Source organism: Poeciliopsis prolifica, unplaced genomic scaffold (assembly GCF_027474105.1).
Source record: "Poeciliopsis prolifica strain line A6 unplaced genomic scaffold, Auburn_PproV2 SCAFFOLD003, whole genome shotgun sequence".
NCBI classification, from domain to species: domain Eukaryota; kingdom Metazoa; phylum Chordata; class Actinopteri; order Cyprinodontiformes; family Poeciliidae; genus Poeciliopsis; species Poeciliopsis prolifica.
The window spans coordinates 10651627-10665703 of record NW_026562378.1 but is presented as its reverse complement, the minus strand read 5'-3'; the positions used below and the strand labels follow the sequence as shown (position 1 = coordinate 10665703).

Genomic DNA, 14077 nt, shown 5'->3' with positions numbered 1-14077 from the left:
AATCAATGTATTTCAGAGGAGACACAGTGGCTATTATCATCCTTTTTTACACTTTCAGTCTCGTAGGCTGATTAATTTTTTTGTTGACCTTAAACAAAGCTCTTAATGCTGCCACTAAGCTTTATAATAGAAAACAAAGCTGTTTGTGTCTTCAGAGTGAAATTTTTCTCACTACAGTGGAGAGATGAAAGAATGAGAGCAAAAGACTAATGTCAACGTTTTCCCTGATTTGGTATCTGTCAGGTTGCTCTGTTGCATGTTTAGTTTGGTGAACTGGTGCATCCGGTTTTTAAGCTCAAGCGTGCAACAGGATGCACCCATTCATTTTTTTTTTTCTTTTTCTTTTGACCAAAGCTTTTTCAAGGTTTAATCCACCCACTGGGTTGGATGAGCACCAGAAGCTCACATGATCACAGGAAGCCATTGTGTGAAACTTTAGTTTTCCACTGATGATATGTTCACTTCATTAAAGACAAAACACTCACTGAAAACAAAATTGCATGCCAACCAGCTAAATACCAGTAGAGGGCGTTATTGACTCTTTCTATGAATTCTCTTTTGTTGGAGCTACTGACACACTTCACTTCAATATATAATTTCACAGTAACGTTAATAATAATAATAATAATAATAATAATAATAATAATATAATAATAATAATAATAATAATAATAATAATAATAATAATAATAATAATAATAAGTATTATTATTAATATATTCTACATTGATATGTTATGTTATATCATAAAATTATGATCATATATACTTATTGTGATTATTATTACTATTAATTTGTGTGATAGAGACTTTCTCCTCCCATATTAACTACGTCATGAACAACGTCGCCGAGTTTTTACCATGTGACTTTCGAGGTCTGTTCGCCGCGCATACCTGAGTTTACCCGCTCGGATTGTTATTTGGAACAAGACGTATTTAAGCCGCGTTTCAAATAATTGTACGTTGTATTTAACAGACTAGAAATCGACAACGTCATTGGTAACGTTTCGAAGAAAGCGTGCTGTGGAAAAAGTCGTGAAATAACCGCGAGGATGTCGCTCGTCTGAAACATCCGGTGTGCCCCGGACACATAATCGAACGCACCCGGCACAACGCGGGAAACGCTGTTGTGTTGGTTCGGTAGTGGTTTCCAACTCAGGTGCAACCGCCGCGCCAACACTCAGATTTACGCTTTTCCCCCGCTCACCAACGGAGAGTTCACATGTTAGTCTCTTTCGTTTTCGTTAGCTGTGCTCGCACCCGACAGACTCTCTTCTCGACCCCCTCTTCCCGTCGAAGCGTGAATGACGGCAGCAGCCGGTCGGTCCCCGCGTTGTCCCCTAACGTCTGTCCCTGTAGCCGTTAGCTCCGACACAAAGAGAGCGGCCGCGCGAGGCTGCTAACCCCACAACAAAGCTCCGCCGGGTTTCACCTTCGACATGGACACGTTTCAAAAGGTGGAGAAAATAGGAGAAGGGACGTACGGAGTGGTTTACAAGGCCAAGAACAAAGTGACAGGAGAAACTGTTGCTCTGAAGAAAATCAGACTGGACACGTAAGTCGGCTCTCTGCTGGTTGTGAGCTAATGGAACAAATGTTTACCTCTTTGACACAACCTCAGCTTTTGTTTGGGTGTTTTCACCTCGTGGAATAATGGCATCGGCTAACTCTTTAAAATGACCTCAGGAGTTTCAGTACCTTAGCTTTTATATCCACTCCTCCATAAACTAATAGTAAACAAACAAAAACCCAAGGAAAATATAATGCGTCAAAAATAATGCTATACGAACACACTCATTCCTGAAACTTAATCACTTTTTGTCTTATAAAGCTTACATTATCTCTCATTTAACAAAAATGTCACTAAAGCATCAGTCAAGTATTATGTTGATTAATTACAAAGTAAGTTTTTTTTTTCACGTGTTCATCTGACAAGTACTTTCTGTTGATGCTGTAAATCAGGAAAACCTGTGACTGGGAAAAACCTGCTCAAAGAACAGGGATTACCTGGACCTGGAGGCCCATTCAAGACATTGGGGGAGATTAGTCATTTGGGACTGTGGCTGTAATCAGAGCTTCAGAAGCACTGTCATCCACACACATCAGAAGCGTCTAATCAGGGCTAATCAGAAGAAGGATTGGACTGTCGCTCACCAGTCCAAAATCTTCTTATTTTAAGATGAAAATCAGGTTTGATTTCATTTGGAAGTCCAAGGGTGTAGAATATGTAACAGGATCCAAACTGCCTGAGGTCCAGTGTGAATTTTCCAATGTCTCTTATAATTTGGGGAGCTGATGGTGGTCCATTGAGTTTTATTGTCCAAAATCAGCATCTATCAGGAAATGCCACATACCCCAGCAATATCAGCAAGCTGATACTTACCATTGGGAAACAAGCACTGATGCTCAGTATTTTAAAATAAATCCATGTAACAGGTCAAGGCCAGATTAGAATGAAGTGCTTAAAGTCACCTTCATCAACATAACAATGTTTTAAACCTACTTTTGATGAGCTGCAGGCTGATTACATCACCATTAGCCTGACTTAATTACCCAGCTGTTATCAGTGTTGTGGCAGAAATGACTGATATTCTTAAAACAAGCTTAAAAATCCTAATTAATTACAGCAGGTTTTCATTCTGAGGCTTTAACTAAAATCAGCGTTTAATATTATATAAATATGTTAAAACTGTAATAATCAAGACTACTGATATATGCATTATGCTGTTTGTGTTCTGAAATTATATATTTTTTTAATTGCAGAATTTTTTCTAATACTATCAATTATTTTAGGTATGCTTATTGTACTGTGAGATTATTAAATCAGCTGATTTTAGGACAACCAGAGAGCAACCGTTTGTTCAGGTAGATTTTTTTTCATGGATAGACAATCTCTCTCTCCCTCACTTGACTGACAATAGTACACTGTAGATATATTTTTTATATTGCAGGTCTTTCATTAAACTTGCATCTCCATAAAGCAGAATAATGACAAATTGAAATCTTGACTGTTTCTGATAAGTAGCCAAATAAAAATATGTGTAATGGAGAAAGTCAGTTTATGGAGTTGGCCTGGGGTGTCTCTGTGTGTCTCTGTGTGTCCTAGGTGTATGTTTAGCTGTTTTTTAATCATTATCCTATGTGCTGTGAACGAGTGAAGAGAGCAAGCGGGCGATAACTCTTCTTTTCTGTGTATCCAGGGAAACGGAGGGCGTTCCCAGCACAGCCATCCGAGAAATTTCCCTTCTTAAAGAACTCAGCCATCCAAATATTGTCAAGTAAGTTTTAGTAACATTTGAGCAGAACTCGTGTTCTGGTGATGCTGTTTGCCTTTTTGGATTTATAGCCAACCTCTTATGCTCTTTTAGGCTGCGAGATGTGATTCACACCGAGAACAAACTTTACCTCGTTTTTGAGTTCCTCCATCAAGATCTGAAAAAGTTTATGGACTCCTCGTCGGTCACTGGCATACCGCTGCCTTTGGTTAAGGTAATTATAGCTTGATGTTGATCTTAATACTTTCCTAGTGGTGTGAATAATAGTTTTGTGAGTTTGTTATGGTTGTCTCTCTGTTTTAGAGCTATCTCTTCCAGCTGCTGCAAGGCCTGGCCTTCTGCCACTCTCACAGAGTTTTGCACCGAGACCTGAAGCCCCAGAACCTCCTTATCAACGCCCAAGGAGAGATCAAGCTGGCAGACTTCGGCCTCGCAAGGGCCTTCGGCGTTCCCGTTCGCACTTACACACACGAGGTAAGATGGTAGCAGTCTTTGTTTTATTCTTTTTTTCTTACATCTAGCCTTTGAACAAACCACAAGTTTCTCCGAGTTCCCTGATAAAGTGTTGACAGTATCAGAGTAAGCATAAAGATTTAAGAGGCTGTTTAGAAAGAAATATTTTTCTATGGTATGTTGAGACACATTTGCTATTCATTCAGCCTGCAGAAGAGTGAAAGAGTTTCAGCAGATAACAGGAAGGCCGAACAGAGTACAACTAAGTTGCTCTGATTTATCTTATTGAGGTTTTTAACCTCCGCAGTGAAACATGATGGATTTCGTAAATCAGAAAAGTAGAGTAAGTAGAATATACATTCTCTTGGGGAATATTTATGTCTTAGTATTCACATTAATTGCTGCCACAGGATGCAAAAGACATGTTTCTTTTTTGTTGTTTTCTTTTTTTTTTTAAATAAATTTAATTTGTGTGTTTTATTAAAGTAAAATCTTGTTTTTGATGAAGACAAACATCGTCAGTCCTCTGGACTGGAGCATTTTTCGAACTACATGATATTTATGTTGAGGTTTTGCATTTATTGTGCAGTATTTTAGTCTTTATTCTGTTTTTATAATTGTTTTCTCCTTGTGTGAGTCTGTGTTGTTATTGCCCATCACTTTACTGCTACTGCATCTGAAATTTTCCTGATATTTCCGTTCTTCACTTCTGCTCCTAATATATGTGAACAGGCCTGTCATAATAACAATAAATTGTCCAAGAAAATATTTTGATAAACAGTAATCTTGTTGTCTTGAGGCCAATTTATAATAGTAATAATGGCTTGATAATGCAAGAACACATTCGCAAAGATCAAGAAACTTCAAATTGTAATGAGCATTCAAACACAGGAACCGGAGGACATTTTAAATATCCAAAATGAGTAAAGAAAACAACAAATAAAATGAATTATGAAGTCTAAAGCACCAGACTGAAGATTTTAATCATTCAGTTTTTGGTAAAAAGAGGAAGAAAAAAGAAAAACAATAAATTAAGCAAGTGATTGAGTTTCTTTTAATTTATCATGCGATTCATTTATTTATTGTTTATTGTGACAGGCTTACATGTAAATAAAAAATGACTGACAGGAAGGCTACAAAAATGCTCTAAATGCTTTTCTGATTTCTTTTTATGATGTTGCTCAGAAAGAAAAATCTACAAAAAAAAAAAGTTGTGTGAAACCTGGAAAATATTCCCATTATTCCATTCAGTGCATCTCTAACTGGTCTCTTACTGGAAGAAATTGTTTTCCACTTTTTCCAGGTCGTCACACTTTGGTACAGAGCACCAGAAATCCTCCTGGGCTGCAAATATTACTCCACGGCGGTGGACATCTGGAGCCTGGGGTGCATCTTTGCTGAAATGGTAACTTGAGTGTTTCCCACAATAAATATTCAACAAAGCAGGAGTGGTCTCTAATCGGCAGCACGGTCGTCCTCAGGTCACCAGGAGGGCGCTGTTCCCCGGTGACTCGGAGATAGACCAGTTGTTCAGAATCTTCCGTACGCTGGGAACGCCAGATGAAGCCGTGTGGCCTGGAGTCACATCAATGCCCGACTACAAGCCCTCCTTCCCTAAGTGGGCTCGACAGGACTTAGCCAAGGTGGTGCCTCTTCTCGATGAGGACGGGAGAGAGCTGCTGGCAGTGAGAACATTTCCACTTGTTTAAAAACAGCAATGTTAGCCTGTGGCAGAAAGAGAAATACTGATACATGATGGACTTATCTTTTCTTTAGGAAATGCTGACCTATGACCCAAACAAGAGGATTTCTGCCAAAAATGCACTTGTGCACCGGTTCTTCCGGGACGTCTCCATGCCAGTTCCTCATCTCAGACTGTGATTTGTGTAAAGCATTAGGCTGGTTAGAATCGAAGTTACATCGAAGCAATAAGGACCGCCTGCCCTGCCTGCAACGGACAGAACCTGGACACTTCAGGAGGCGAAGGGTCCCTCAGTATCTAAACGCAGCCTTTATGTAGCCGGATGGAGGTCCTTCTGTTATGGTTCCAACTGTTTACCCGTCATTTCTCATTTTACTGTGCATGTTTATATGCACAGCTGCCATATTTGATTTGTTGTCAATGATTCAAAGTGTTCTTTGATAATGTTCCGGCCAGAACAGCGACTGCTCTCGAGCTTCCCCATTTAAATGTAAGTAGCTTTTGGATGTTTGAGTTTAGTTTGTTGATTAGAGTCAAAATTCATTTGAGGAATTTGTGGGATTGTGCAAATAAAGCAATCTGCATTCTCTGTAACCTTGAGAGAGAGAGACAGAGAGATGGCTCTCAGCACAATAATCTGGTGCTAGATAAACACCGAGTTGCACCAGCTGCCCTCCGGCTCGACTTTTCTTTTCTTGCAGTTCCATGCAAACGATCTTGAAGTGGTTTTAAAGCTCTTCGTTTGAGATTGAAGTTCTGATTCACGGTAGTTCACTGTCATATTTTACAGAATTAAACTTGGTGTTGCATTGTTCTTTAGATTTTATTCAAGCCTAATGCACAAATTTTATACATATTGTTTATATACAGCTGAAAAAATAAACTTGTTCAGATAACTGCTGGTTGTGTCGGAGACATTGGAGCTGTTAAATATGCATATGATAAATCTGACAAATGCAATAAGCTACATCTTGTTAAAACAAATAATTTTTACATTCACTTCCATAAGCAGAAACAAACTTGAGCAATTTTACTGACACTAGAAGGATATTAAAATAAAAGGTTTGCTATTCACCAAGTTTGTACAGCTATGTACAAGATATTCTAATAGTGCCTTCCAAAAGTATTAACTCTTAATATTGTTTAACTTTGTCACATTACAACTGCAAAAATAAAAATGTGAAAAGTGTGATCCTTTGTATTCATCCCACTTTACTCTCATATCGTTAAATTATATCCAATCAAATACTTGCTGTTGGAAATCACCTGAGTAGAAAGTGGGCTCCTCCATATTTGTAGTTTGTCTCAGTATAAATGCAGCTGTTAGTTGAAGGCACCAGAGGTTAGAGAATAGAGAAACAGCCAAGAGCTGCAGAGATACTCAACCAGGTGGGAGGATCTGTTGGCAGGACAGTCATGGATTAAACAATCCTCAAGTTTGACCTCTGGAAGAGTGAGAGAAAGACCTAAAGAGTGAAAAAATAAACTTGTTCAGATAACAAGTTTTCCACAAAGCATGTAGGAAATATAGAAAACATGGGAAACTAATTTGTCCCAGTTAAATTAGTCTAAAATAAAATGCAAAACGCTCGTACATTTCTCACACCGTCCCCGTATGGGAACACAGCAGTGGCAGTATTGCGCTGCGGGGATGCTCAGTTTGGGATCAGAGAAAATGAAACGGCTGTAGTGAACCAGCAACTCGTCAGACCTTTGGGTTATGAAATGTACCAAAAGTCACACCTGAGCTACATGCAGCTAGTTTCTCCAGTCTGGAGACGTCATGAAGTTGATGAGCAATTAAGGCTTTTCTGCTAATCAGTCTCAATAATTGTGTTCAACAGTTAATCCACTTTACCACACATAATTTATGGACTTATTGTTTTTAGTTTCTCTGTATGTGTATTCCAAATTTAGCGTTGATTCTGTGTCCAAAGCCTCATTTGAAATATCTTGACTGGGAAAAATGTTAAGGTGCTGTGTGTGCAGATAGTTTGCTAAAGACATTACAATATGACATGCATTTCCTTCTAAATTGAATTTCCAGCCTCTAGTGTCTTTTGTCTAAACAGAGGAGAGCACCTCACATTTTTTCCTTTGTTTCTTCACGTAACTTCTGGCTTTGAGTGTCTTTAAAACCGAACGTTTCAGACAGAAGGGTCCAACACCTATAAAGCCAAACGCCAAGGTCATTTAAAAATGCTCCACTGTGGGTTTCTTCCAAGATCACCAAACAAGATAGGACTGTGGAGTGAGGAGTATTGTCCAGTGCCTCCACCACCATATGGCTGTGGCTCCTCCCAGGCAGCTAAGTAAAACATTCCAGCCCACCTCTGGGACTCTGCTGGTTCCCTCACACTCTCTGACATCCAGTCAGGTTTTCACTGTAGCCCAAAGGTTCCTGAGCTGCAGCAAAATGAGAGGATTCGTACTGTTGCTTGCTTTGGTTTACTCTGCTGCTGCTCAGCACCAAGCTCTTATTGACTACTTGGAACGGAGGCTTCTTGCAATTGAGGTAAGTTTTTTTTTCTCCTCCTGCTGAGTCCGCAGTGCCAGAGTTTCCCGCAGAGGAAAATTTCGGGAACTGATGCAATGGAATGCAGATGTGGGCAAAATCCTGGGGAAAACGTTGGGAATACAGATCAGTTACCCTGATGTGAACCGTGAGCTCCTTTAGTCTGAGCCTGCAGCTCTAGCTGCAGACAATGTGATGACAAAAAAAATAAGTTTCTATAAATTACATAATTCTGAACAAATACATTTAGACCAATGAAGTTCTAAATGCATCCAGTTTTTCATCACAGTGAACAGCTCTAGTGCGATACAAAGGTTTTTGCAGATTTTGTTTCAAGTAATATTTATTTTTAAATCTAACAAATATACCTGATTAAAGGCAGAAAAGCAGTCATCAAATTATCATTTAATTCAAGTAAAAAAGTATCCACGACACTTGATTACATACTCTGATTCTTCTGGCAAGCAGAGTTCAATTTCAAGTGTCTCCCTGACACTAGAGGAATCTATTCAGCTACTTTATTCGGCTGCAAGAGCTTTAAAACCAAAGGAATTCATGAACACAGGAGAAATAAATCAGTCAGGAAAGAGTTAATCATCCACTGCTATAGATGTAAGACTAACAAGCCTCATTTTGAGACCTACAAATGAAACAGTGGTGAACCCTCCAAGGAGTGGTCCGCCTATTAAAATTACTACAAAAGTACATTGTTGACTCATCCAGGAGGTCTTAAATAGAAACAGATCAACGTCCTGAACTCTGAAGGCATCGCTTGGCTCAGTCAAGGTCAGTGTTCATGATTTAACTGTGAGAAAGCTGCTATTCAAAAAGAAAACATGTTGATTGTCTCACAATGTTAACTTTTTCACTTAACTAAAGGGGAACTTTTTGAAAGGAGTGTGTGCACGCGTGTGTGTGTGTGTGTGTGTGTGTGTGTGTGTGTGTGTGTGTGTGTGTGTGTGTGTGTGTGTGTGTGTGTGTGTGTGTGTGTGTGTGTGTGCTTGAGTTGTATAGCTAACCCAGTAATTTCAGATGAGTCAAACATGATGGACTTTTCCTGCCTGCTGTAATTGATTGAGTTTTTCTCTCTCCCAGAAAATCCTCAAAAGTTTGTGACCTTAAGCTCGTCATCAGGTCTGAGAGATAAGGAGTTTTTGGAGTGGCCTAGTCAAAGTCTGGACTTGAAGCTGACTCAGATGCTTTGTCCTGACTCTGAACAGGTTGTGCTTATCCTCCGAAGTGGCTGAATTAAAACAATTTTGCAAAGAAGGACGAGACAAAATTTGTCCTCAGTTTCCACACAGCAGATTCTGTCGTTGTTGGGAAAAACGATTTTTCACAAAATATTTTTTACAGAATATCTGCAACAAAGAGATCTCAGACCATTTTCCTGGAAGACAGTCAGGCAGGGTGGGTGCTTGCTGTGTGTGGGTCCTTCCTGATTAAAGGATGCCTCTAAGGCCACGGAAAATTGTGGGCTTGAGTAATTTATAGCAAATCCTTATTTTAGTTGCAGTATAAAATAAACATCTTCAGAAGCTGTGGTTAGAAGCTGCTCTAATCAGCTTTGTTTACAACAGGACAGGATCTCTCTGTGGCAAGAGCAGACCACACGCTATGCGTCCGAGCTGCGGGAGCTGAAGCAGCAGATGGTTTCTCAGCTGGAGAGTCTTGACAAAGAGAAAGAAACCCTCAGGACGACTCTGGACGGAGTGGGGACGAGGGTGGACCGGGTCGAACGGGAACTGGACTACCTGGAGACGCAGAACGGGGCCCAGCCGTGCGTGGACGTGGACGACAAGCTGATAGAGCAGCAGGTGACTCTGGTTAAGGAGAAGCAGAAGGCGAAATACTTCAAACTCACAGGTGAGATGTGCTGGTATGGAGAACCGATAAACTGGCAAAGATGAATACCTTTTTTCATCAAACTTCAGATGAATAATGCACTTCTGTCATCATGTCATTCGATTTGAAAGACCAAATATGCACTTGTCATTGGTTTTGTTTCATTAACAATGTGACTAAATATTGGGGCTTTTATGTTGAAAAGTATTTGTGAACTTTGTTCTTGGTTGAGGACAATGAGAAAAACAATTATATTCTACTATTACTAATAATAAGTCTGTTATTACAAAGAGCATTTGTTGTATTTTGTTTTGCTTTTTTTAAATCCTATCCTTATTTTGAAGAGTAACCTTGAGCTCTTTTGCTGTTGGCCCAAACGGCCTGTTTGCCATGGTGACTCCTGGTTCTGACCAGCAGGTGTGTGAGCGAGAAACCAGCCTCACTTTCTCCCACGAAGCGATGGATTTTCAGATTTTTATTCTGTGTTTTTGCAGACGCTTTGCTGATAGAAATTACCTTTCAAAATCCAAACATTAGCATAAAATTAATCCACATTATATTAGAGAGTTTGGAGGCAGTTTGACAGAAATCTCTGATAATAAAACCAACAAATGTAACTGTATTTATAGATAGAAATAAGTGATTATTGGGTGAATTAAACACTTTTTAGGGATGTCCGGAGCACAATAGAATAAAAAAACCAAATTACATCGTGAACGATAAAGCAGAATGGCCTGGATGATGTTTTGGTGATGATATACAGTCATTTGAGTATATGTGTGGTAGCAAGAAGTGTTTGTTGGCTTCTCTTTTTGAAGTTGTTGATGTGTTGTTTACAGGTGAGTTTATTGTAATAATAAACTCTCCATTGTAAAGCTGTTTAAACGACAGAGGGCCAGCGATAATTTCCTTTGTTTTACTGGTATTAAGGTTGAGATAAGAGGCTTTAAACCATGTTGTGAACGACAACGTCACTGGAGTATTTGAGGAATAAGATGGCTGGTGAAGGACTAATACAGCTGTTTGTGCAGTATGTATAAAGAAAGGTGCTTAGTACACACCTTTGTGGTGCTCCAGTGCCGGTGGAGAGCACTGCTGAAATGGTTGTGTCCACCTACAAAGCTTGTGGTCTATTGATCAGAAAGTTATGGATGATATTACTGAGGCATGGTGAAATGTTGACTTGATGTCCCTTTCCAACACTCATCTTCCTGTGGATGGTGTTGAAAGTAAAAGAGAAGTCCACACAGACGATCCCGACAAAGGTTCCTGGTTAATTGAAGAGCTACAGGAAGGCAGGACAAGAAAACTACAACAAATTTTTACAGAGTTTAAAAAAGTGAAAGCGTTAGAAAGCGATAGCTAATTGTGTGAAGGCTGTCCCTCATGTCTTTTACAGACTGCAGTGATATGATCTCCAGCATTAAAGCCATGAAGATCCTGAAGAGGGTCGGAGGGCCCAAGGGAATGTGGACCAAAGACACAGGTGGAGCATCTGGGAAGGTCTACATCTTCAACGGGACGGCTGAGGACACCATCAACGAGTTTGCCACGGTTCAAGACTTCACTCGCTCTGCGGGCTTTTCTCTGTCCACCGACGTGAAGATTCCCTCAACCTGGAAGGGAACCGGACATGTGGTCTACAACAACCACGTGTATTACGTAAATCAGGAAGAGGAGATAAGGGTGGTCAAATTCGACACTAAAAATAAGTCCATCACAGACAGCGTGGTCTTTCCAGTACAGGATCATGTTCCTGTGTACGGCCTGAACCCTGAGACGGTGATGGACCTGGCCGTGGACGAGGAGGGCCTGTGGGCCATCTACGCCACGAGGCAAAACGAGAGGCACATCTCTATGGCTAAGATGGACAGCAACTCCCTGGACGTCGAGCAGATGTGGGACACGAACTGCCCAAGAGAGAACGCAGAGACAGCCTTCATCATCTGCGGCACCCTGTATGTGGTGTATAACACCAAGCAGCCTGGCCGCTCACGAGTGCAGTGCGTGTTTGACGTGAATGACCTGGTGACTAACGAGGAGGCGCCCCTAGTTTACTTTCCAAAGCGCTACGGCTTCCATGCCAGCCTGAAGTACAATCCTCAGGAGCAGCTGCTCTACGCCTGGGATGATGGCTACCAAATCCTCTACAAGCTTTCCATGAAGAAGAAGCTGGAAATCTGAGCCGAGTGAAGTAGCCCAGTGCCTTCGAAAGGGTTCATGCGAGTCATATCTGACCAAAGATCGTTGATTAGGTCAAATATTTGCAGCGTCTGTTTGCGTTTTCAGGTTATCTGAAGTGAATTTTGTAATCTGTAAAATTCTGCATATTATTGTCATTAATGTTACTTGTTATGTTTTCAGGCTCTGACAAATCTTTGACTGAGATGCAAAACACAACTCAAGCTTTGCTGAGCTTTCACAATAAACACTTCCCACATTATGTGCATTGCTATCATTTTGTATGCATTAGTATGTAAATGCAGATAATTTGGAAATTTCTAACTAAACTCTTCTTGCAATTTATTTTTAGAAAAAGAGCCAGTTTGTGGCTAAATGTGACGCGCTGTTAGCGTGTCACATTTAGATGATTATTAAACCAATTCTCAGTAGTTTTAACCCATAATTTAAAAATGTGCAATACTCATCACCAACTTCAATACATCTTTCCTAAATATGATTCCCAAAGTGATCAAATTAATTTTTTATTCATAACTTTATTAAAGTAATACAAACCACAGGCTGTTAGCAGACAGTTTTCTTTAATTGCAAAGAAAACATGTAGCTTTAGCTCCATCAGCCCTTAATTATTAGCAATTTTCTGGTTGTCGATTAATTCAATTGAATGTTGTGTCTTGATTATAAGATCCTCAGATGTGTTGCTATTTAGTTAATGTCAGAATATTTGTGAGGACATGCTAGCAGGCTAGCACTGGTTCAGAAACATGTAAACCACCCTCTTAAAACTCTTGTTATTTTGGATGTAAAAGCATGAGGCCCTAATAAATCAACAGTTTTTTGCTAAAAAAAAGCTGAAAGGTGCAGAAAGCTATTTGCATACACATGCACACTTTGATACAGTGTTGAACACCTTTTTTGATTTAACTGTCTTCTAATTTTTATGCACCGTCCTCACTGAGACATATTTGACCTCTGTAATCTCTCCAAATCCATCAGATTGTGAAGACAGTCGTCTCCAGGTAAACGTTCAGGTTTTCTGTCAGATATTACTGGGAACTCTTTCATGGCTACTTCACATCGTGGATTTTCCTCTTCTGAATGCATCATGTTGTTTCAAACCATCTTCACTTTCAGTTTTCCAGCAGACTTATGAAGGTTTGGGTCAAAAGTGGCTGGTACTCAGGACTGTCCACAACTTTATCCCACTTCACAAAAGCATCATTTCCTCTGAAAAATAAAAGTAACCCCCTTAGCATGATGCAGCCACACCCATGTTTCACTATAAGTATAATGTTTTTTTCAATGATGTGCAGCGTTTCTGTTCTGCTTTACTAAAACACATGACCTGGATGTTTTTGTTGATGTCTTCTTAACTTTTCATCAATTTTGAAATTCCCATGTCTTTAATCATGTGACATGATGTACATAGTTTTTTAATTCTGTTCTCAAGGTGAATACCCTTATGCTTATGCTATACATTGTTTTAATCCTTCGTAATCTTTCTGCATGATATTTAATTAGCTTAAAGATGTAATTGTCAGAAAATACTTACCACAGCTGGGACTGTGTTCATGTTTGATCAGATTTACTATATTTTATAATATGGTAAATCTAGTATAGATAGTTTAACAGAGTGTTAGTTTAACAATCTGCACACTTATGGAACCGAGCAATGTTGATTTCTAATATGTTCCTCCTGACAGACTTTATTGTTTTTCAGATAAGTATCCAGGATAAATATATCATATTTGGATAAGGAATTCAATTTATTTACTAATGTCTAAATTTGAATAAAATTATAAACATTTTTATTTCTCTGCGCATGTTGAGTTTTTCCAGCTATGTCTGTAATGTATTTTGAGATACAAACACATTTAGATCAACTGTAGTTTTGTTCAGCTTGTGGAAAGATTAAAAGCTAATTTCCTCCAGAATCAAGACAAAAGTACGAATTGACAAATTAGGCTGGTTGTTCACAGGTCTGCTGGTAATTCAGATATTTTCTTGTTTTATGTACCAAAATCATGAATAGCTCAAATCATAAACACAGGACCATCCTTGCTAAAACAAATAACTAAAATTAAAATAATAAACCCTGAGAAATATC

At 39.4% G+C, this 14077-nt stretch overlaps 2 protein-coding genes across 2 annotated transcripts; both read left to right on the top strand.

The window, feature by feature from the left end:
• Positions 1 to 888: 888 nt before the first annotated feature.
• cdk2 (cyclin-dependent kinase 2) lies at positions 889 to 6587 on the top strand. The gene is made up of 7 exons (XM_055026321.1): positions 889 to 1554; positions 3200 to 3277; positions 3368 to 3488; positions 3578 to 3748; positions 5031 to 5132; positions 5209 to 5412; positions 5504 to 6587. Exons 1-7 carry the CDS (start codon positions 1439 to 1441, stop codon positions 5606 to 5608), a joined length of 897 nt encoding a protein of 298 aa, XP_054882296.1. The 5' UTR covers positions 889 to 1438; the 3' UTR covers positions 5609 to 6587.
• Positions 6588 to 7713: 1126 nt separating this feature from the next.
• Positions 7714 to 13781, top strand: olfml3b (olfactomedin-like 3b). Its single transcript, XM_055026283.1, has 3 exons — positions 7714 to 7944; positions 9525 to 9810; positions 11189 to 13781. The coding sequence occupies exons 1-3, from the start codon at positions 7714 to 7716 to the stop codon at positions 11971 to 11973; spliced, it is 1302 nt and encodes a 433-aa protein (XP_054882258.1). The 3' UTR covers positions 11974 to 13781.
• Positions 13782 to 14077: the final 296 nt, after the last annotated feature.